Raw genomic sequence first — 26362 nt, forward strand, 5'->3', positions numbered from 1 at the left:
AAATTTTGGCACCACAAATGTCTAACAGGGCCCTGTCTACTTATGTTTTTTTCATAATCAGAAATTGCCACTTGCTTCAGTTTTTCCTTTGTCACAGATAGCCATTTTATTCTTTTTTTTTTTATAGATAACCCTGCTCTTGTGAAAGCTGTTGTGTGTGCTGGACTGTACCCTAATGTTGCCAAAATAAAATCCCTTCCTTCCAAATACAGGTAAGAGTCTTGGGATATGTTTGTGACCTCGACCTTCTGTCTCGGTGACAAACAATCCTGCAGGCTTCTGCAGACGTTAATACACAAATAAACGTGTATTGTCGCTATTCTTACATAAAAAACATTACACGACAACTAAATGCATTGTTAGCTCGACTATTCGAAGAATAAGTAGAGCTATCCTACTCACCACGGCGTCGGCGTCAAATCTTGGTTAAGTTTTTCGTACCAGTCCACTTTTTGACAAAGTCTTTTGAGATAAAGCTTTGAAACTTTCAACACTTGTTTACCAACACCATATCCAGTTTTAGGCAAGAGTACATAACTCCATCAAGTATTTTGGCTGAGTTAAACTTAGAAATCTTAGTTAAGTTTTCCGTACCAGTTCACATTTTGTGTGAAGTGTTGACATATGGCTTTGAACCTTTTATCACTTGTTTAATATAACAGTCTCTATCTGTAGCCAAGAGTACATAACTCTGTCAACTATTTTGGCTGAATTATGGCACTTTTTGGACTTGGAAATTGGTACAATTTTTGTACAAGTCCATGTTTTGTCAAAACTATTTGACATGTGGCTTTGAAAGTTTAAACAATTGTTTATCATCATGATTTATATTTGTAGGGAAGAGTACATAACTCTGTCAACTATTTTGGCTGAATTATGGCCCTTTTTTGAGTTAGAAATTGGTTAAGTTTCCGTACAAGTCCATGTTTTGTCAAAACTATTTGACATATGGCTTTGAATACTTGTTTATCATCATAATTTCCATCTGTAGACAAGAGTACATAACTCTGTCAACTATTTTGGCTGAATTATTGCCCTTTTTGGACTTGGAAATTGGTATAATTTTTGTACAAGTCCATGTTTTGTCAAAACAACTTGACATGTGGCTTTGAAAGTTTGAACAATTGTTTATCATCATGATTTATATTTGTAGGCAAGAGTACATAACTCTTGTCAACTATTTTGGCTGAATTACAGCCCTTTTTTGACTTGGAAATTGGTTAAGTTTTCGCACAAATCCATGTTTTGTCAAAACTATTTGACTTATGGCTTTGAAACTTTGTACACTTGTTTATCATCATAATTTCCATCTGTAGGCAAAAGTATGTAACTCTGCCAACTATTTTGGCTGAATTATGGCCCTTTTTGGACTTGGAAATTAGTTCAGTTTCATACAAGTCAACGTTTTGTCAAAGCTATTTGACCTGTGGCTAAGAGAAGAAGGAGGAACATACCAAGGAGAAGAACCAATCCGCATCAACCTTTCAGGCTGATGCATTGGAATGCAGAGGGTGTCTTCAACAAGAAAGCTGAACTTGAGCATATCCTCCATGAGAAAGACATCAATGTCTGTTGCATTCAGGAAACTCACCTACAGCCAGAGAAATCCTTCCAAGTCAGAGGATACCAGTGTTTCCGCTGTGACAGAATTGGCAGACGAAAAGGAGGCATCATGACATTGGTCAGGAACAACATCAGCGCTGTCCAGACCAACACACATATGGATGACTCAGAGTTCCAAGTTCTGAGCCTCAGAAGAACGAGTTCAGTTTGAAACTTGTGAACATATACTCTCCAAGTGACAAAGCTCTGTCCCTTGACAAAGTTACAACTGATGAAACCAGGTTCATCATTGTAGGAGACCTTAACAATCACTCACAAAGCTGGGGATATGACCACCTGGATAAACGTGGAGAGGAAGTGGAGACCTGGCAAGATGATAACAAGCTAAACCTCATCAACAAGCCAGATGATCCCCCAACTTTATACTCCAGAAGCTGGCGAACAACATCAACCCCTGATCTTGCTTTATGTACTGATGACATACATGGACATGTCAAGCGGGAAGTCAATGAACAACTAGGAGGTAGCGACCATCGCCCAGTCCAACTTACTATGGTCCGTATAGCCTCTACTTCACCTAACATCCCCAGATGGAACTACAAGAAGGCCAGGTGGACCTTTTGCCGAAGTCAGAGTGATGAGCTCTGTAAAGACATCAGAGTGGAAGGTAGAGACATCAACCGGGTTGTCAAAGACTTCAATGCCAGTATACTTAAGGCTGCTTACAGCGCCATTCCAAGGGGAGCAAGAAAGGACTATAAGCCATACTGGAGTGATGAGTTGGAGAATCTACAGGCAAAGTTATCAGAAGCCAGGGAGGAAGCAGAAAACAATCCCTCACAAGAAAATAACCTCTCTCTACAGCAAGCCAAGGCCAAATTCCTCAGGCACGAACGGGAAGCACAGAGGAAGAGCTGGAGAAACAAAACAGCCTCGCTCAACCTAGAGCGAGATGGTCAAAAGCTGTGGAGATTGACGAGACAACTGAACGATGAAGAAACAGGAAGAGGCTCAGTAACTTTGGAAGAGAATGGTGAACTGTTGACGGGTAAACAAGCGGCAAACACTTTTGCCTCCAACTTCAAAGATGTTTCCAACATCCCCATCAACAGGGAACGGCAAAGGGAAGCCCGAAGAGAAAAAAGGGAAAGGCAGACAAGCCAAGTGACACCAGAATGCATGAAGCAGGGTCTTAAACTGCATGAGCTACAGACAGCTCTTAGGCAGTTGAAGACAAAGAAGTCTCCTGGACCAGATGGAGTCACAAATGAAATGCTGACCCATCTAGGCACTGAAGCAATTTGCAAACTCCTGGAAATTTACAACTACAGCTGGACACAAGGACTGCTTCCACAGATATGGAAAGAGGCAGTCATGATCCCCATCCACAAGAAAGGGAAAGATCCAAAGAAGGCTGCAAGCTACCGTCCAATCAGCCTAACCAGCTGTGTTGGAAAGACCATGTAGAGGATTGTGAATGCACGCCTGAAGTGGTACATGGAGACTAACAACCTATTTGCAACGCAACAAGCTGGCTTCAGACAATTCCGCTCCACTGAGGACCAGACCACTTATCTATCGCAATAGATAGAGGACGTCTTCCAAGAGCAGAAAGTCGTGCTTACAGCATGGATTGATCTGCAGAGGGCGTTTGACAAAGTCTGGACTGATGGACTCCTCGTCAAGCTGATGAGGACTGGAATAGGAGGTAACATGCTGAGGTGGATTAAGTCATACCTCCATAACAGGAGAGCAAGAGTCAGTTTAGAACATGCCAGCAGTAGGAAGTTCCTGTTGCGTCATGGTGTCCCACAAGGCGGAGTCTTATCCCCTACACTCTTCTTGCTTTTCATCAATGATCTGGTGTCTGAACTCCTGAAAGGAGTTAAGGCTGCTCTCTACGCTGACGATCTGGTGTTATGGTGTAAGGAAGAACATGCCACTACAGCCACATACAGGATGCAAGAAGCCATCAACAAGCTTTCAGCTTGGGCTGAAGATTGGTGTGTCTCGATCAATACAGAGAAATCGTCCACCACACTATTCTCCCTGTCGTCAAAGCAGAGGGCGGGTAAAATCAAGATGGGAAATATTTCGCTGATTGAAGCAGACGAGGCAAAATACCTTGGAGTGAGCTTTGACAGACGGCTAACCTGGAAGCCCCACATTAGTCAAGCAGAAGGGAAGGCCCGTAGGAAGCTTGCCATGATGCGCAAACTTGCTGGAACAACGTGGGGAGCAAATGAGCAAATACTCAAGACAGTATATCAGGGAACAGTGAGACCCCATTTAGAGTATAGCTCAACTGCCTGGTCCACTACTGCCAAAACTAACCAACAGGCTTTAGACAAGGTTCAGAACCAGTCATTGCGGATCATGACAGGTGCTACAAAGTCTACACCAATCTCCTTCATGGAGAAGCTAACGGGCACACAGCCGTTACAAGACAGAAGACATGCAAAGGTTCTGCTTCAAGCGGAGAAGTTCAGGTCTTTTCAAGACCATCCCATGAAAGCCAAGCTAGATGGCTACACAAAGAATCGGCTCAAACGTAGCAGCTTCGTACATGAGGCAAAGAAACTCAATCGAGAGTTCAAAACTGAGCTGAGCATACCAACAACTCCCCTAGGTAGTGAAGACATAATAAACCCACTAGCGAATGATCTGTCCTCAGTGACTGTAAGACTTGCTGTTCCTCGTCTTGACCACGGGAAGCAAGAGGATGAAGGCATTCGGAAGAGCCTCACACTTGCTATTATCAATGAAGTCTATCCTCCGGAATTATGGACTCATGTCTACACAGACGGATCAGCCACATGCGCCGTCAAAGATGGAGGAGCAGGAGTTTTCAATCAATACCCATCTGGCAAGAGAAACACTACATGCAGCCATAGGAAAACACTGCAGCAATTACAAGGCAGAGACTGAAGCACTCATGAAGGCCGTCTCAATGGTTGAAGACTCAGCAGAAGAAAGCTCCTCAGTCGTTTTTCTCACAGATGCACTGTCTGTCATGGAAGCTCTGATCAACAATAAAGCTCCGCAGCTAGCCAGGAGAATGCAGAGCCTGAGTATAACCTGCAAAGTAGCACTTCAGTGGATTCCATCCCATTGTGGACTTGCAAGCAATGAAGAGGCAGACAAACTGGCTAAGCTAGGAGCTCAGTCAGAACAACCAACAGAACCTGTGAGTTACAAGGAGAAAGTCACCATCATCAAGGCACTAACGAGACCAAGGATGGAGGAAGATGCTTTTCATCTCCTTGATCGGTCTGAACAAGTGATGATGGTCAGGCTCCGCTCAGGGCACAACAAGCTTAATGCTCACATGTACAAGAAATACAGACTGACATCATCGCCAACTTGTCCATGTGATAAAGAAGATCAGACTGCGGAGCATATACTTCAGAGATGTAAAAGGCATGACCAGGAGCGAGCTGCGACTTGGCCGATAGATACCCCAATCCACCAGAAACTGTATGGAGGCATTGAGGATCTTCGGCAAACCACAAGTTTCATCGAGGCTACTGGTCTGACAGTGTAGACGTGAACGACAAGAAGAAAGAAGAAGAAGACCTGTGGCTTTGAAACTTTTAATACTTGTTTATCATCATGGTTCCAATCTGTAGGCAAGAGTACATAACTCTCTCAACTATTTTGGCTAAATTATGGCCCTTTTTGGACTTGGAAATCAGTTAAGATTTCGTACCAGTATGTATTTTGCCTTACCTGTTTGTCATAAGGCTTTGAAACTTTGACCACTTGTTTACCTTTATAGTCTGCTTACCTAGGACAAGGACTTTAGCTCAGTTATGGCCGTTATTTGGACATAGAAATTAGTTAGGTTTCGCATACCATTCGATATTTTGTCTATTAACTGTTTGATAAATGGCTTTGAAACTTTGAACACTTGCTTACCAACATAGTCACACATTGCCATATAGTGCAAGACTTACCCAATTCCACAAATGCAGGTACATTGTTTGTCTTATCTGTTCCTTTTCTTTTGTCTGAAAATCTCAGGTAATAATTATTTTGACCCTATACTTCTGTCAATGCTTCGAATAGTCGAGCGCGCTGTCAACAGACAGCTCTTGATGAAACCATGACGTACAATGATAGGGATGGGAGGGTATCTGTGTTCTATGGACACATATCTAGTTAATGCTGATATTTCCAATTTTATTGGGCAATATTTTCTTTTATAGTTCATTATGATATTGATACAAGTAGATGCATACGTTATAAAAATGGTGACATTTTCCAAAGGTCATTGAGAAACGTATACTTGTTTTTTTTTGCCTTGTATGCTCCTAAATTTGTGCAAGATCTCACCTGCAAAACTTATGCATATTTCTCGATACAAAGATAATAACCTATAATTTCTCAACCCTTTATCAAAGTTTCTTTAATAGTGACTTGTTCTGTTTGTTGAAGTACTGTATGCTTACTTATTTTAGCGGTGTACTAATAACAGCGCTTTTAGCGCTATCGCACGTGCGCTAATTCATGTCCGCGCATTAATTTGTCCAAGCATTTTCATGTACATTTTCATTCGATGAGGTTTTCTTCGAACTTTTGCAAATAAATTCTCTTGAGAGTTTGCACTAGTTAATATTTTAAGGTTCGTATGATATTCCTGTTTATTGTTCATATTATTATTTTAAATATATGATCATGCAAAATAAAATATTTAAGCTTGTAGTTTGTGTTTTTTCTCATTTGATCAAGCTGTTATCACCTTCGGGCATGTCGCTCGTTTACGGAAAGGTGTAAACGTTTGCATTAAGACACAATGCATGTAGGACAAAGGGGATTCAATGATTAAAATGTGTGACAATCTCGTTTTATTTCAGCAATTATAACTAGTATACAGAATATAAAACACACAGATTATTATAATTAAATACAAGAAGACAATACAGTTACGTAGGCAATATTATACTGGGTCCAGTGGGAGCGCGGCAAAACATCGACAGACAAAACACCGACACGACAAAACGCCGACGCGACAAAAGCTCGACAAAAAACATCGACACAAACATCGACAAAACATCGACACATAATTTATTTACACTTTTTCTTCATTTTCAGGGGTTAAATTACCTTGAAATTTTTACACATATCTGAAAGGTTCGGTCTAAATCTTCAGACAGTCAAGATTAAGACTCGAACATTTACGGTTAATGTTCAGTTAATGGGTGGTGGTATTAAAATATGCAGTTGTGAAAATTGTTGTCAGGTACTGACCAAACTTACACAGATGACACAAAATTTAATACCAGTTCGATTAAGTGCAACACTGATATCTTTTATGTGACAACAACTCAATTTTGATGACAAAGAGCTTAGTTTGGACATACTAGGACATACTAGACAAGTTTCGTTTCAAATAATATCATTCTGTGTCACAGATAACTGCTCATTTGTTCATATTCGTAAGATAATATCTGTAATTTAGTCAATAATGAAAAGAAGTTAGCAATATGGTTTAAATTCATTCAAATTAATTGAAGTATGACAAAAAATGATATACGTTCCCTTACCCTGCAAAATTAATAAAGATTAATATTTCCGATTAATCTAGTTTATTCTGGTTACAATTTCTTTCTGGAAGGGTAGTTTCATATATACGGAAGTAATATATAACTCCAAGCGACACTTAGATCGTTTCCATGGATACACTCGCGATATTTCACGGGATAGAAACCGATATAAAAAGTCATGTGACCGCCACGTTGTCACGCACAACTGATTTTGTAGAGGTCGAAGTAACATAAAAATAAGTGAGTTGATAGCAATGCCGGGTAGAGGGAGAGGAAAACGGAAAAAATTTGAGACGCAGACCCGGGACCATGGCACAGGAGGGAACAGGGCAGGGAGAAACGAGACAAGGCCTAAGAAAACGGCACAGAGCGGATACAACAGAGCCCACCAGTAGTGGAGCCGGTCGGGAGAAACGCCGACAATCTGCCATGGATGACGGAACAGACCCGGATTCAGGTAATCTAATTGATTTTGAACAAATTATTCGGGCCTCACAAATATCGCATGATATTCAAAATAGAGAACATGTTAATGCTGAGAAGCCTAGCGGGCATGATAGCGCTAACTCGTCAGAAAACACTGCGACCGTCAGTGCCAGGTCGAATTCGAACCGAAGCTTTATCAGCAGTGAGCAACAGCAAGCGTATAATGGCGACGAAACGTACATGAGGTCGGTATTGGACCTAATATGAAACTGATAATCTGTTGTTACAAGGTTATAACGTCACACGCTTAGCTCAAGATGATATTGCTCTACACGTTCCCTCCAGCCTAAAACAAAAAATTTGTAAAGTCGAATTTGTGAATTTATCTTTACTTTTGAAGGGTGCGGTGGATCTTGCCGAATTTACTGTCGGTAGTACTTTAAGGTTAGCAAATAACGGCACGATAGAATGCTGTCCAAACGAATGTAGAGATGATATCGGCTCAGTAGAACGCTGGACAGATTCTTTCATTATGTACATGTCAATTTACTTAACAGCTCATCCAAATAAAATCCACGAGCTTTTACAGTACCTTTTTATAATCCGTGAATGTGCGTCGCGTCACGGTGAAAAGTTTTGGAAAGTGTATGATCAACAATTTCGCATGCGCCAATCAATAGTACCGTCGTCGTGGGCTATAATCAACCATGATCTTTGGATAAGATGTATGCCACTCGGAAATGAAATTTCAAAACAGTTCACGGTTGCACAAAAAACGGCAAATATTTGTTTACCTTTCAATAAAGGAACATGCAACTGGCAAAATTGTAAGTTCAAGCATGTCTGTTACCACTGCGGTCGTTCTCATACAATTCTTGACTGCAATATAGTTTCAAAACCTCAAACCGCGCAACCAACGTCACCGAACGCAAATTCCGGAGACCATGCATATTTTGGTAATTCCTTTCGGGGTCGTGGGTCATGGCGCGGCCAGCGCGGCAACCCTAGCAATCACTGAGGTGCAAGAAAAAATTAAGAATGAACCTATTGTGCAAGAAAAAACACGTCAACTTAGCTAATTCATCAATAAAAATCCAAGCGTTAGAATTCTGGCTGAGAAAATATAAATCCTCTGATGCTAACATCTTTTTGAATGGTTTTAAGTAGGGACTCAGAATAATTTCACAGGCCCTTGTCAAGCTCGTACGTCAGAAAGTCTTAAATACATTTATCAATTATCGGAAGTGGCTCAACGTTAAATTCAAAAAGAAATTGATGCTGGCCGAGTTGGTGGCCCATTTGATAGCAGTTCTTTTAAAAACATTCAAATTACACGAATTGGTATTATTCCCAAGAAAACACCTGGCGAATATAGGTTAATCCACCACTTGTCATATCCAGAAGGCCACTCCACAAATGATTTCATTGACCCAAAATTATGCTCCGTTAAATACACAGAGTTCGATGAAGCGATTCAAATGATTCAAGATTTAGAGATTTAACTGTTATCTTTTCAAAATGGACATAAAAAACGCGTTCAGGTTGCTAGTCTACCTATTCATCCTGACAATTACGAGCTATTAGGGTTCAAGTTCAAGGACAAAATATATTTTTGCGGATAAAGCTTTACCATTTGGCTGCAGTATTTCTCCGAGTCTTTTTGAATTTTTTTTTATACTTTTTTAGAATTTGTGTTAAAACAAAAACGCAGTCAAGTCACATGATACATTATCTTGATGACTTTTTAGGCGGTGAAAATAAGGAAACGTTTGTAAAGCAGTCATGCAGGTATTTCAGTCAGTCATGCAAGAGTTAGGTGTGCCGCTCGCCGGCGAGAAGACCGAAAGCCCAACTCAAGTAATCTTAGGTTTAGAATTAGATTCTCAAAAAATGGAAGTTCGAATCCCGTTCACAAAAATTACTGAAGTAGTTAAAAAAACTGAAATCATTTTATCCAAAAAGTTAGTAACATTAAAAGAAATATAGTCCTTAATTGGGTCATTAAATTTCTGTTGCCGCGCTATCGCCGTCGGTAGACCATTTTGGGCTGATAAACTCTACTTGCGGCATAAAACAATCTTACAATCATGTCCGGGTGAATAAGGGGATCAAACTGGATCTAAAATGTGGTTACAGTTCTTTAAACAATGTAATGGAATATCAGTATTTCACGATAGGTTTTGGGTATCTAATGATGAGCAATTTCACACAGACAGTGAAATACACAGGCAACAATATACATCATCAAACGTATACTATTCTGCACATTTACATAACGTTATTTTAAACAACGTTTGGATGCTAAATACGTTTTTGGACGTCACAAGATCGTATAAAATATACCCATAACCCACCCCTCCCCCAAAAATGAAAGCTGGTTGTAACACAATATCTTTTAATGAAGTACGTCCATTATAGATTTCAAATCAAAAATGGAAATAAAGCGTAAAATATTATCAGTATAGCAGCTTTAACGTTATGATAATTCAGTTTTTCGACGAGTCTTCGGCATAATTTAGATCTACTTTACCTAAATAATTTTAAAAGTAAACTAGAAAATGCTTTTGTAAAAAAGCGCATGTCTCCCCCAATGCAAAGTCCTAAAGGGGTCAGGAGCGAAAGTCAAAGAGACACTGATGGTTGGCTGCAATAGGGATCATCTACTTGGCATGTCCAGTCATCTCGCTAAATTTCGACACTCTTGGCCTAGTGGTTCTCAAGTCACTGTTCAGGCTCCTGTGACCTTGACCTTTGATCAAGTGACCTCAAAATAAATAGGGGTCATCTACTCTGCATGTCCAATCATCCTATTAAGTTTCAACATTGTAGGTCAAGTGGTTCTCAAGTTATTTCCAAAAAATGATTTTACATGAACAGGCCACTGTGACCTTGACTTTTAATAGACTGACCCCAAAATCAATAGGGGTCATCTACTCTGCATGTTCAATCATCCTATGAAGTTTCAACATTCTGGGGTAAGTGGTTCTCAAGTTATTGATCGGAACTGGTTATCAATGTTCAGGCCCCTGTGACCTTGACCTTTAACAGAGTGACCCCAAAAACAATAGGGGTCATTTACTCTGCATGAACAATCATCCTATGAAGTTTCAACATTCTGGGTCGAGAGGTTCTCAAGTTATTGATTGGAAATGGTTTTCCATGTTCAGGCCCCTGTGGCCTTGACCTTTAACAGAGTGACCCTAAAATCGTTAGGGGTCATCTACCCTGCATGACCAATCATCCTATGAAGTTTCATCATTCTGGGTCAAGTGGTTCTCAAGTTACTGACCGGAAATGGTTTTCAATGTTCAGGCCCCTGTGACCTTGACCTTTCACTGAGTGACCCCCAGAATCGTTAGGGGTCATCTACTCTTCATGACCAATCATCCTATTAAGTTTCAACATTCTGGGTCAAGTGGTTCTCAAGTTACTGACCGGAAATGGTTTTCCATGTTCAGGCCCCTGTGACCTTGACCTTTGATGGAGTGACCCCAAAATCAATAGGGGTCATCTACTCTTTATGACCAATCATCCTATGAAGTTTCAACATTCTGGGTCAAGTGGTTCTCTAGTTATTGATCGGAAATGGTTTTCAATGTTCAGGCCCCTGTGACCTTGACCTTTGACAGAGTGACCCCAAAATCAATAGGGGTCATCTACTCTTCATGACCAATCATCCTATGAAGTTTCAACATTCTGGGTCAAGTGGTTCTCTAGTATTTGCTCGGAAATCGTTTTCAATGTTCAGGCCCCTGTGACCTTGATCTTTGACGGAGTGACCCCAAGATCAATAGGGGTCATCTACTCTTCATGACCAATCATCGTATGAAGTTTCAACATTCTGGGTCAAATGGTTCTCTAGTTATTAATCGGAAATCGTTTTCAATGTTCAGGCCCCTGTGACCTTGACCTTTGACGGAGTGACCCCAAAAACAATAGGGGTCGTCTACTCCAGCAGCCCTACAACCGTATGAAGTTTGAAGGTTCTAGATCAAATGGTTCTCCAGTTATTGCTCGGAAATGAAGTGTGACGTACGGACGGACGGACGGACGGAAGGACGGACGGACGGACAGGGCAAAAACAATATGTCTCCTGGGGGAGACATAATAACATCAATGACCTCGAAATCAAACTATAAATAACTCTCCGCGATGTACATGTACTCTTGATTCATTTATCGGGTACGCATTACACAGCTATGCTAAACAGGAACTGGAACTAAATGCATCTAATTTTAGATCCACGCATGCGTAGACACTGACACGTGCAGATTTGACAGATCGCGCGAGTTAGAGGGAGATAACTACTGATGCAAAATAAATGCATACTGATGACAAAACTTGTTACGGCTTATCGGTTGCCGACATCTCCGCTTTTCCGTACTTTACTTATAAATGGTCCCGTGTGTTCAGGATGAATACAACTTACTCGTGAAAATGAATGTACGAAAAACAAAGAAAAATGGAAATACAAGCAGACTTAAGTAAGAATTTTGGGGAAATAAAAATATTAAGAAATCTAATGTTATTTTTATTTTGTGGCGGAAAATTCTTATGCTTGGAGGCGATCGTGGGTATCAGATAGGAACAGGGGCATTAAATAAAATAATTAAAATATCTTTTGCATACACATGAGTCTCCAAGCCTGTCAGAGCTGTTAACTTTGAAGGCATTGGCCTCATGTGGCTAAAACATTATAGTTTTTTGGGACTAGGTTTTGGTTTAAGAACTGGCCAGAGCGAAAAGGGCTAGCCGTTCTTATAGTAACTCCCCCATTTTTAGCTCGACTATTCGAAGAATAAGTAGAGCTATCCTACTCACCACGGCGTCGGCGTCACACCTTGGGTTAAGTTTTTCGTACCAGTCCACATTTTGACAAAGTCTTTTGAGATAAAGCTTTGAAACTTTCAACACTTGTTTACCATCATCATGGCCAGTTATAGGCAAGAGCACATAACTCAGTCAAGGATTTTGGCTGAATTATGGCCCCTTTTGACTTAGAAATCATGGTTAAGTTTTTCGTACCAGTTCATATTTTGACAAAGTCTTTTGAGATAAAGCTTTGAAACTTTCAATATTTGTTTACCATCACCATTTCCAGTTATAGGTAAGAGCACATAACTCCATCAAGGATTTTGGCTGAATTATGGCCCTTTTTGACTTAGAAATCTGGGTTAATATTTCGTACCAGTTCATATTTTGACAGTCTTTTGAGATAAAGCTTTGAAACTTTCAACACCTGTTTACCATCACCATGTCCAGTTATAGGCAAGAGTACATAACTCCATCAAGGATTTTGGCTGAATTATGGCCCCTTTTGTCTTAGAAATCATGGTTAAGTTTTTCGTACCAGTTCATATTTTGACAAAGTCTTTTGAGATAAAGCTTTGAAACTTTCAATACTTGTTTACCATCACCATGTCCAGTTATAGGCAAGAGTACATAACTCCATCATGGATTTTGGCTGAATTATGGCCCTTTTTGACTTAGAAATCTGGGTTAATATTTCGTACCAGTTCATATTTTGACAAAGTCTTTTGAGATAAAGCTTTGAAACTTTCAACACCTGTTTACCATCACCATGTCCAGTTATAGGCAAGAGTACATAACTCCATCAAGGATTTTGGCTGAATTATGGCCCATTTTGACTTAGAAATCTTTGTTAAGTTTTTCATACCAGTTCATATTTTTATAAAGTGTTTGACATATGGCTTTGAAACTTTTATCACTTGTTTAGTATAATAGTCTCTATCTGTAGGAAAGAGAACATAACTCTGTCATCTATTTTGGCTGAATTATGATCCTTTTTGGATTTTGAAATTGGTTCTGTTTTCATACAAGTCCATGTTTTGTCAAAACTATTTGACATATGGCCTTTAAACTTTGAACACTTGTTTATCATTATGATTTCCATCTGTAGGCAAGAGTACATAACTATTTTGACTGAATTATTGCCCTTTTTGGACTTTGAAATTGGCTCATATATTGCCATTTAGTGCAAGACTTATCGAAATCAAAGTAATACAGGAACATTGTTTGTCTAATCTATTTATTCCTTTTGTCTGAATATCCGTGGAAATATTTTGACCCCATTCTTCAATCAATTCTTCGAATAGTCGAGCGCGCTGTCATCAGACAGCTCTTGTTATAGGAATATTTCGTAGTAGGTTTAGTAGGAATTACATAACGTTGCGCCAGTGGTTCTATATTGGTACCAGTGGGGTACCTGGTGTTATTATGGTACCATTGGGGTACCTGGTGTTATTTTGGTACCATTGGGGTACCTGGTGTTATTATGGTACTAACGGAGTACCTGGTTCTATTACGGTACCAACGGGGTACCTGGTATTATTTCATAGCACGAGAGGAGCGTGCTTGGTAAGTATAAATAATCGGGGGGCGCAACGGGGATTGGTTTTCTTCATTGTATGCCCTTGGTTGTCTCCATGCATGAGAATTTTTCAGTTTCAATAGCTGTTAACTATTGAAACTACTGCGGACATGACCATTTTGCTCCATTTTATTCTGAATTGAATCTACTATGCTTAAATTAGAATGATGTTTTGGTTTACATGATATTATAAATTATTAAATGGAAAAAACTTATCACGGGTTTGTAGTTTTATGAAATTGAGTCCTAGAATAATAAAGATTAATATTTTCGATTAATCTAGTTTATTCTGGTTACAATTTCTTTCTGGAAGGGTAGTTTCATATATACGGAAGTAATATATAATTCCAAGCGACACTTAGATCGTTTCCATGGGAACACTCACGATATTTCACGGGATAGAAACCGGTATAAAAAGTCATGTGACCGCCACGTTGTCGCGCACAACTGATTTTGTAGAGGTCGAAGTAACATAAACCCACCCACCGCACCCTCGAGATTTAATATTAATTTGGTTAAACCCAGGATTTATTTTTACCTTGTGTTAATAAAGATTGTCATACTTATTCTGTCGCCCAGTTTGCTTATATATTTCAGTTCATTGTTTAACGGGCAGGAAGCACACAAATGAGACATGTAAGCTATCGCACCAATTCCATATACAGCTGAACTGCTGCAGAATTGTGGTTAGCCAAATATGGAACAATACAGAACTGAAAATATATCTTGTCTGGATAAAAATTACAGTATCAGTTCAGTGTGGTGTGAAAGCCAGCCTTTTAGGTTTATGTGTACAAGTTTTCTACAGTCTCGAGTGTAATATTAATTTTACGCGCCATGGGAACTCTGACAATATTGGAATATATGTTATGAAAATATTTCATGTATCTAAGAGAACTGAAATAAATTTAGGGCTGAAATAGAACAAACATTAACTCTAGCAATTTATGTGTAGCTTCATGTGATCTATATTATAGTAATACCGTAAAAAATCATATTTGTTGATCCATGCTAAATACATGTCTATTGATATTATTGATGCATGTTATATGATTTAATCATTACTTTTTCATTCAACTTCTCATTATCTTCTTTTCCTTTCTTTGTCGTGTCTGCGGAAAATTCTTATGCTTGGAGGCGATCGAGGGTATCAGATAGGAACAGGGGCATTAAATAAAATAATTAAAATCTCTTTTGCATACACATGAGTCTCCAAGCCTGTCAGAGCTGTTAACTTTGAAGGCATTGGCCTCATGTGGCTAAAACATTATAGTTTTTTGGGACTAGGTTTTGGTTTAAGAACTGGCCAGAGCGAAAAGGGCTAGCCGTTCTTATAGTAACTCCCCCATTTTTATAGGAATATTTCGTAGTAGGTTTAGTAGGAAGTACATAACGTTGCGCCAGTGGTTCTATATTGGTACCAGTGTGGTACCTGGTGTTATTATGGTACCATTGGGGTACCTGGTGTTATTATGGTACCATTGGGGTACCTGGTTTTATTTTGGTACCATTGGGGTACCTGGTGTTATTATGGTACTAACGGAGTACCTGGTTCTATTACGGTACCAACGGGGTACCTGGTATTATTTCATAGCACGAGAGGAGCGTGCTTGGTAAGTATAAATAATCGGGGGGCGCAACGGGGATTGGTTTTCTTCTTTGTATGCCCTTGGTTGTCTCCATGCATGAGAATTTTTCAGTTTCAATAGCTGTTAACTATTGAAACTACTGCGGACATGACCATTTTGCTCCATTTTATTCTGAATTGAATCTACTATGCTTAAATTAGAATGATGTTTTGGTTTACATGATATTATAAATTATTAAATGGAAAAAACTTATCACGGGTTTGTAGTTTTATGAAATTGAGTCCTAGAATAAAGACATTATTTAGGTAAGGTTTAAGATATTGGCAAAACCACAAAACGTCTATTTAGTGGATTATATATGTCAGTATCGACTAAGTTATGCGATTTCCTTTGATCATAGCAAACTTTATATAAATAGATTGGTTTTCATTGTACCGTTAAAACCGATGTATTTGTCATTCATAAGCTGTTGAACTGTATACATTAGTAATTATGAACAAAAGCATAAAACAATAAAACAGAGATAATTTGATAACCCTGTATACAATACTATCGCTTTTAATTATTTGATTATTTAGAAGGAAACTTTAGCCTAAGAGTTATTGTTATAAATCAACGCCATAACCGTTTTTTACGAGTTGTCAAAAATAACCACCGAATACTTACTGTAGTTAAAACTGTAGAATTTCACTAATGCCGCGCCACATTGTCTCAAACGTCGTTAATTTTGGTCATCATATCATGACGGATAGATAACCTTTAAGTAACTTATAAGAAATTTGGACCTTGTCATGGCGTAATAACACCTGTTTTGATCTCCTAGGAAGGTATTCATTTCATAAAAATCGACGTAGTCTTTTTTCAAGTGCAGTTATATATATATATATATATATATATATATATATATATATATATATACCTTTTTAGTTTTGTTTTTTGCCTTCCCTTATTGTTCTTTGATAGCTTGTTTAGCGCAAAGTTTGCAATGTTTTTATTTCAGTCCACGAACACGAATCTCACAGGTAAAAACTTTCAGCAGATGTAATTACGTTAGTATACTCATCAAAATATTATGTATTCAGAAAAGATCGTCCATGTATTTTGATGTTTTTGATCAATTTAATCCAAAAATATATAATACACATTCAAAAAACTCGCTCATGTTCGGTTATTTATGGTGGTACAGGCCTGAAACAGATCGCATGTAAAAATTACAATAATAACGTGCTTATTGCCACTATGATTTACTTCCAGAGTAAGTTCTTGCTTTCTTTTTCAGTTTGTTTATTACCTGCGGCCTGAAGGCCGCAGGTATATTGGAATGCAACAAGTAGTATAGCACATGGGGACTGGGTGATTTCACGTGACTTTTTACCGATATGCGATTGGCTTATCGCATTTATGGAACGCCGTTTTTGCAATATAGCTAGCACTCTATATGATATATAGAGAAATGTTTGTGACCTGAATTCCTCATTCATTATTTCATATAATTTATTCAAACTTTCAGCAATGATCAATATTGATACCTTGTTGTGCATAAGGGTTTATATATTAATTGCTCTTCAGTTTCCTAGATTATGGTCCTGTGTTGTCAAGCAAGTCCAGGTGAAGGCATGAATTACATTTGTGAAAGCTCTAGTAAAGTATTCCAATAGCCAAGGAATGCGACCAGTTGAGCTAAAAGTTATGTTATACATGAAAGGGAAATATAGTTATTTTTGCTCAAAACAATAACTTTCAGAATTAAGAAATACATAGTTCATATAACTACTTGTACATCATGTAGAATGGAGTAATATTTCTTACATTAAAGCGTAATGGTATATTAAAAAAAAAAAACAAGTACGTTATTCACCCATAAGTTATTATCAACACTTTTTGGTCTGTATAACTTCTGGCCGCAGGAAATCTTGCGACTTGTTAAATATTGGTAATTCTAAGGGCTTCTGTGATGGTAGCGTTTTGTTCCTCGGGCATTTTCGGTATTCGGTGGTTCCCCGATGGTTACAGCTCGACCTGAACATTCTTGTATGACACATCGCCAATACGTTTTTACTACTTTATCCTTACGACTTCTGTCCTTATTAAAAATATATCCATCAAACACAAGTTGTAACTTTCCTTTTTGCGAAGAAACGAACTCCATCACTACGGACGAAGATGAAAGTGTTTTCACTCTTTTTGTACATGTATTCAATTATATTCATTCTATTGTGACGATAAAGAATGTCAATACTTGGAGCATTTCATCGTTCGATTATACGTGCTTTTAGACTAATTCTACAAGAACGTAAATACTTAAAAATTATAATCGTATGGTCAAAATTATGTATTATTAATTATGAACATAAAATTATTTTCGGTCAATTTATTGTAAAGATGTTCAATACTCGGATCATTTAGGGCATTTAGAGCACGTAAATGCTTATGAATGATAATCGTATGATCAAAATTATAATCGTATAATAATCGTATGATCAAAATTATTTTCGACCATAAATGCGACAAAATGCCGACACGACACTATGCGACATGTCGATCTTTAGTCGCATCGATCAGTTGTCGCGTCGGCGTTTTATCGTGTCGATGTTTTGTCATAGACCCATTATACTTTATATACTGTACGTAAACATAAAGCTACATCACAGTTGAAAGTATCATTGAAAAAATACAAGTATCATCACGGCACACTATCTTAAAGTCATACTTGGTACATGTTCAGGTTGTATAGGGTCGACAGTCAGATTCGTATTACAGTAATTACAGCAGGAACACATTACATAAAAATTGCCGACGTTTAAGTTTTTTTCCGAAAATCTTCGTGAATCTCCGTAAATCTCCGAGAGCCTCATCTCGGACAGCGCTAAGATTAGAAATTAGCGGTCTCGCGAGAGCGCTAATTCACGTCCACGCATTAATTAGATATTTCACCAAAAATTGCGTTTGCGCTAAATTTTGGCCGCGCTAATAAATGTACGCATACAGTATTATATCAATGTGTTGCACCATTTTAACCTTTAGCCTGCTCGGCAAGTGATTCTGCCTTTGTGACCTGTGCAGACCAAGAGCTGCCTGCACGTCTGTGCAGGCTGATCATGGTCTGCACTATCTGCTTTTCAGTCAGTAAATGGTCAGTGAACACCCCTTTGAATTTGAAATAGTACTGCCCAAATTGAATGATGGACTTTTCCATTTTAAAAATTTAGGAGGGCAAAGTTCAACTGTATGTAGAAAGTTAATACTAGTACTAGTACTGTTCATCCTTAGAACATGTAGAAGAAATTTTATAATATGCAGTATCCCAATTCCTGTATCTTCGTGCATTCCTATATCTTCGTGCCTCTGTCATTTACACGCGCTGCTAGTTCATGCAAAAGCTCTGACGTCACTAAATTGTGTTAACATAATAAGCATATGGTATTTCGTAAACAAAGAAGGCAAAATGCATAAAAAACATGTAATTTGCCTTTAATCCACATTTATTAAATATCTATCATTAAAAATGTGTAGCTGCTTACAAAGAAACCAAGTAGATCTATCTACAATGCAATTATTTTTAAAATATCCAAATTTTCATTTCCAAAACTAATGACTTTCATTCCAAGGTCATTGCTAATTCTCCTAACCTAATTTCATCGAAGGGGAACATTCCCATGCTTGAATGACATGAGCGACCCACATAACACAAGTGGCACGATGATATAGGAAAATGGCAGCCATGACTTAGGTTACACACATGGTGGAAACATCTTGAGATTTCACAATGACTGTTTAGGATATCCAAACAAAAAAGTTTGCATGATAAAGATTTATAAAGGTTTATCTTCAATATCATATATACATTTTTGAATGTATTTTGCCTAATTTTGGGATTTAAATGGGGGAATACGTAGGGGGCACGAAGATACAGGAAAAGGGCATACTTGAATGCTGTGGGTAATTTATCTCCCAAGGATAAGTATTTGTATAATTATAACTGATAGAGGTTTCATTGTGGTCAGTGTTTGTAACTATATATTTTTTTTTTATATATTTCTGTTTTTAGATCTATGAAGTTCCTGACGAAAGATGATGGCAGGTGTGAGTTACATCCAAAGTCTGTTGCCAAGGATGTACACTCCCCGGGAACACAGTGGGTTGTGTTCCATAAGAAAATGAAAACTACAGCAGTAAGTACCAGTGTGTTCTTGCATTGTAATTGCTGGGCTGAATGGTGTTTTCAACAGTATTTCAGTTTTTAACAGCATTAAGTTTACAGGCCTCCTAGTGAAACCTTTAAAACCTTTAAAAACCTTTAATTTCAGAGCAAACCTTTAAAACCTTTAAATCTTCTGAAAAAACCTTTAAAACGGCCAAATAGCCTGTAATTTTCACTCAAAACCTATATTTTTGTTCAGACTGCTTGCCGTGCCAGTTTAAAGCAAGTAATGGTTATACTACTGTATTTCTTCCCCCCTTTTAAGTGTTGTTATTAGGATACTGCTAGTGTATCTTTCATCTTGAGTTTTTCAGAATGCTGTTGTGTTCACCAGACCACATACATGTAGATGTTTGCAGTAGTGTTTATCAGACCATGGGTGTTTTCAACGAGAATTCCGACAAAAATAGCCTTTATTTACTCTTTATTTTTTAATATTTTACACTAAAAGGCCTTTATTTCCATAGATTGGAGCCTTTATAAAAACCTTTATTTTTGTTCAGGCCTGCTAGGAGGCCTGAGTTTACTTAACCAGTGATCGAGGATTCAGTATAAGTGTTAACTTTCTCTCTTAAGTTGACTGAAAATTTCTGCTTAAAGTGCAGATGGACTTGGTTGTATTGTCTTCAACAACTTTGTTTCATTTATAGGGTTTAAGTCATTTTATAGCATTTCAGTCATATTTTATAGCATAGCATTTCAGTCATGTTTTATAGCATAGCATTTCAGTCATATTTTATAGCATAGCATTTCAGTCATATTTTATAGCATAGCATTTCAGTCATGTTTTATAGCATAGCATTTCAGTCATATTTTATAGCATAGCATTTCAGTCATGTTTTATAGCATAGCATTTCAGTCATGTTTTATAGCATAGCATTTCAGTCATATTTTATAGCATAGCATTTCAGTCATGTTTTATAGCATAGCATTTCAGTCATATCTTATAGGGTTTCAGTCATATTTTATAGGGTTTCAGTCACATTTAGTAGGGTTAAAGTGACACTGACAAAGTGACTTTCCAGCTTTTAACTGTTGTGGGGGTCTCCTTAGCTCAGTGATTTAGGTAGTTGATTTCAAATCACTTGCCCCCATCACTGCGGACTTGATATCTTGCTTGGGGTTAGGTAGTTGATTTCAAATCACTTGATATCTTGCTTGGGGTTAAGTAGTTGATTTAAAATCACTTGCCCCCATCAATGTGGGACGATCTGTGTATGAAAAGAATTGGAACCACTGCCTTACCCTTGCATGATCATAAGAGGCGACTAATAGGGTCTTAACACTTGGTTTTGCAGTAACTCTGTGATTCCAACAGGTATGCAAATTTTGATTCCATACCTCATGTTTTTATTTCGATGTAAATGAGATGTGGAACCAAAATTGTAGTCCTGTTTGGCGCCATATAACCTATACTGTGTTGGTGCGCCGTAAAATCCAAATAAATAAATAAATAAACTTGCTTGGGGTTAAGAATTCTTTCATGTGAAGATGCCATCTAACTTGATTATGGAAGGTCGTTAGTAGTAGTTGTTATTTAAGATACAGAGGTCAAGTTAGCACTTAGAAAAAGTCCAGTGTCACCATAAGGTTAGCTTACTGTTGTATAAAACTAAGATACTGGTGAAAAATAGCATTAAACCCAACCAGAATTTTTGAGAGAAAACATTAACATCAGGACATGAAGTTCGAATACCATCAGATGCAACAGTCTAAAGTGAACACTTCTGAAGAGGCAAAAGTATGTTTGTTGTAAAGAGATAGATAGATAGATAGAGAGAGAGATAGAGATATATATATAGAGAGAGATAGAGAGAGAGAGAGAGAGAGAGAGGGGGAGGGGGGGGGGGAGAAAGAGAGAGAGATAAATGGGTTGTCGTCCTGAAGAGGTTATTAAATATTTTCATAAAATAGGAAGGGAAATTTTTCCCTTAGTAGATAGGTGTTTGCTTTTCATGTTGCCATTACCACAGGTTGTACTGTGTTACAATGTAGAATTAAGTAATTAAGTCTTTGATACAACCGACCTATTCTAATGTTCTGAAAAGGGATTTTACTGGTGCAGTCGAACAGTATTGTAGGGATGGTTCTATTGCAGAGTTCTACTGTCTGTTCTTCATATTGGATTGACTACTTGTGTTTCAGGTATATGTTTACGATTGCAGTTTAGTGTCGCCATATTCTCTTCTGTTCTTTGGTGGAGATATAAAACAAATTAAGGTAAGATTCAATACTAGTACATTATTCTAGTGAAAAATTATAGCAAATTTAACTTTCAAACATAGAGCTTTATAACTATTGATTTACCTTTATATGATAAAAAATTCAAAGTACAAGTAAATTTATGTGCTATATTTGGAAATGACCAATAAAAGTCCTGTTTTGTAAAACACATGTACACCCCATGTTGACCTGGCAGAGGCAAGTTGGTATATAATTTTGTATGTTGTAACTTTGACATTTGACTTAATTAAACAAACTCGAGGGGTCACCTACTGATCTCAGTCAATTATCAAATGAAGTTTAAAGGTCATAAAACCAAGCATTCTTCAGTAATTTATGAGAACATGATTTCATTCTCATGGTAACGATAACATTGACCCTTAAGGTACTGACCACAAAAATGATAGGGGTCAGTTACTAATCAAAGGCAATCATCCTTTGAAATTTGATAGCTGTTAGCCCAAAAGTGCTTCAGATTTTTTATCGAAAGCAATTTTCAGTTTTAAGGTCATTGACCTTGACCTTTGGCCAAAAACATTAGAGCATAAAATGTTGACAAGAAGCAGCAATTTTAAGAAGTTAAAAAGCAATAGGCACAGATATTTCTTACTTATTAAGCAGAAACTTTTTTCCAATCTCCACGTCAGTGTGACCTTTGACCTGCAGTACCAATAAATAGTAAGGCTCCTCAGCTGACCATAGACAATCTTACTATGAAGTTTGAAGGGAGTAAGCAAAAGGGTTCTTTAGTTATTGATCAAAACCTTTTTTAGTTCGACTTTTCGAAGAAAAAGTAGAGCTATTGCATTGGTTAAAGTTTTGATAAAGTCTAGTATCTCTGTTACTATCAAAGCTATTGACTTGAAACTTAAAATATTATTTACTATCAAAAGTCTACATCAGGAGAAACAATCCCCATAACTCAGATTTGAATTTTTATAGTTATGCCCCTCTTTAACTTAGAATATTGTGGTTATATTTTTTGATAAAGTCAGATATCTCTCTAAGAAAAGTTGAGTGTGCTGTCTTACGTACAGCTCTTGTGATTTTAGATGCCACTGTGACCATGACCTTTGACCTACTGATCCCTAAAACAATATGGATCATTTCTTAACCCACAGTCAATCATCCTAGCAAGTTTGATGACTGTAGGCCAAAACATTCTGTAGCTACAGAGTGGAAACCATTCGAAGTCTCAAGGTCATTGTGACATTGACCTTTGATCTTGTCCTGAAACAAAAGGTGCCATCTACTGACCACTAGCAATGAACACATACATTTAGAACACTGCAGGTCAAAGACTTCTCTAGTTATTAACTTGATACCAAATGGTTTACTGACCAACTGATTGACAGACTATGAGCAAAACAGTACATCCCCTGTTCTTAAAAGTGGGTGTGAGGGTACATAATTATCATCAGTGATTATTAAGCACTGTTTCGGCAAAATAGTTCATCTCTGATTATTGAATCCACAGGTTTGAATTGTGGCAGTTATAAAGGCCAGTTTTACAATAATTGGTTTTCTTTCCCAATTTGGAGAATTCCCAAGCTTTTATAAAATATGGAAGAGAATCTTATTATTCTTGTCCATTTTTTAAGCTTCCTAAAGCATGTAAAGTCCGTGTTTCATCTTTTACTCTGTAGATAAATTTCTGTCGTGTTTCATAGCCATATCAGTGTACTAATTAATCAGCACAGTTAAAGTAATTATATTTATGTGATTCTTCAGGCACACTTGTTTTATGACAAAATTTAACCATTGTTTCAGGAGGACAACATTGATACTGTATGTGTTGATCAATGGATCAAATTCAAAGCTTCTCGTGATACTGTACAGCTAGTCAAGGTACAGTTACATTACATTTGTCTTCATTTATCTCCCTTTCATTCAGACTGGTATATAAATAGCTTTGTCACAAGATTTCAGACCGTTTTTCTGTGCTTGGAAAGGGGGCTGTGTGAAAGTGTTTGAGTACCTCACACTGCTGTAGGTTAGAGCCCATAAGGGCATATCTTAGAAAGGTGTAGGCAGTATTTATTTATGAAAAATGCTTGTATACAGAAAAGCAAATGAAAAGACTTAATCATGCAAAAATAGAAGTGCTTTATATAACAGTAATGCTCATACTCAGCTAATTCAGGCTTCTGTTATTTTAAACATGTTGTCATTACATGTATGCAAAAATAATGATATTTTTAGCTTAAGAGGCATGTTCCTTTAACCCCAGTAAAACATTTATTGTACCCCCCGACAACAAAGTTGTAAGGGGGGGTATACTGGTTTCAGGTTGTCTGTCTGTCTGTCTGTCTGTCCGTCTGTCTGTCTGTCTGTCTGTCCGTAGACGCAATCTTGTGCGCACCATCTCTCCTTATCCCCTTGACAGAATTTAATGAAACTTCACACAAGTGATCAGTACCAACAGTAGTTGTGCATGGGGCATGTTAGGTTCTTTTAAAAAAAAATTTTGCAGAGTTATGGGACTTTGTTTTTTTGTTACTATACTATATACATAGACACAATCTTGTGCGCACCATCTCTCCTCATCCCCTTGACACAATTTAATGAAACTTCACACAAGTGATCTGTATCAACAGTAGTTGTGCATGGGGCATGTTAGGTACTTTTAGAAAAAAAAATTGCAGAGTTATGGGACTTTGTTTTTTTGTTACTATCCTATATACATAGACACAATCTTGTGCGCACCATCTCTCCTCATCCCCTTGACACAGTTAAATAAAACTTCACACAAGTGATCAGTAACAACAGTAGTTGTGCATGGGGCATGTTAGGTTCTTTCAGAAAAAAAATTTGCAGAGTTATGGGACTTTGTTTTTTTGTTACTATACTATATACATAGACACAATCTTGTGCGCACCATCTCTCCTCATCCCCTTGACACAATTTAATGAAACTTCACACAAGTGATCAGTAACAACAGTAGTTGTGCATGGGGCATGTTAGGTTCTTTCAGCAACAAAAATTGCAGAGTTATGGGACTTTGTTTCTTGTTAACATACTATGTACATACAGTCTGCATATGCAATCTTGTGCGTGCCTAATCTACCAAACCCTTGCACACAATTTAATGAAACTTCACACAAGTGATCAGTACCAACCCTAGTTGTGCATGGTGCATGTTACATTCTTTTAGATAAATATTCTGCATAGTTATGGGACTTTGTTTTTTGTTACTATACTGTATACATACAGTCTATATACATACAGTCCACATAATTATGCAATCTTGTGTCAAATTGCAATGTACTGTGTCAGTGCATGCGGGGGGTACATTCATCACCTTTAGTGATAGCTCTAGTTTATTTTGCCTAGATAGTGTGTTTATTTACTAAGAGTAATGTGTCTGAAACAAATTGGGACACATTTTTCCTTTGATAATTTTTCCAAAAGGCACGTTTTCATCCCTACCTATATAAGATGTGTTGAAATTGTTAGTGTCTTTAGACTGTAGGTTAGTTTGTACAGTTTCAAAGCTCAACAACTCATCAAGGTTAGGAGAGAACTCTTCATAGGTTCTCTTCTGTATGGGATATCCCAGAAACTTTATGAAATTGGCTGAGGACCCTAGGAGGAGAACATGCTATAAATTTTGAAAAACAACCATCCAGAATTATCAGACTTACTTAGAACTGATACAGTAGATATTCTTTTAAGATGTATTAATCTTACAGCCATAAAATTTATTTATTTTTTCAGTTTGAAAGATGATTTTTTTTTATTCTGTATTTTGCTTTTTACAGGATTTAAGACAAGAACTTGACTTGGTATTAGATGGCAAAATATCAAACAGTAGGAACTCTGACTGGGGCCCAAAGTCTAAAGAAGGGGCCATATTAAGGGCCATTATAGATCTGGTTACAACTGAAGATGCCTCAAGTAATTTTGAATGTAAACAGAGGTGATGATTTGACAAGATCCATGCTGACTATTTGATTACATTGACAGTTATCTGTGATAATGATGAACAAAGAGTTTGACTGATACCCGGCTAGACAGCGATCCTCTGTGAGCTAGTGGAACCAGTAGTCTGTGTAGGTCTGTGGAGAATTCAATGGATGGAATTAAAGCATGTTTTGTTTGAGTTTTCTTTCTCTGATCATGTGATACTTAAAGACTGATGTAAAGTTTGTTAGGTGAGAAGAGAAGAAAAATAAAGAAGTTGAATATGTGTTTGTTATTGTTTTGAATTTGGTGTCTTAAAACTAAATAATATTAAGTATAGTTAATACACATGAACCAATTAAAAGTATGTATACCTTGAATATTAAAGAACTGGGCATTTAAAACATAGGTGTGCAAATTTAACAAAATTACTTTGATTGTAATTGATACTTCTAAGCCCAATAAATAAAAGGCAGCTGTATTTTTAATCCCCTGCCACAAGTGGTGGGGGGTTATAGGA

General features: G+C 37.6%; 1 protein-coding gene across 1 annotated transcript; it reads left to right on the forward strand.

Moving 5' to 3' along the window:
- Positions 1-127: 127 nt before the first annotated feature.
- LOC128553047 (ATP-dependent DNA/RNA helicase DHX36-like) lies at positions 128-26128 on the forward strand (the record flags this gene model as incomplete). The annotated part of the gene is made up of 5 exons (XM_053534157.1): positions 128-212; positions 19564-19687; positions 21862-21936; positions 23710-23787; positions 25701-26128. Coding segments are annotated over 5 exons (524 nt in total), but the record flags the coding sequence as incomplete, so codon positions are not given.
- Between the last annotated feature and the right edge of the window lie 234 nt (positions 26129-26362).

The sequence above is a fragment of the Mercenaria mercenaria genome, unplaced genomic scaffold, assembly GCF_021730395.1.
Source record: "Mercenaria mercenaria strain notata unplaced genomic scaffold, MADL_Memer_1 contig_3427, whole genome shotgun sequence".
NCBI lineage: Eukaryota > Metazoa > Mollusca > Bivalvia > Venerida > Veneridae > Mercenaria > Mercenaria mercenaria.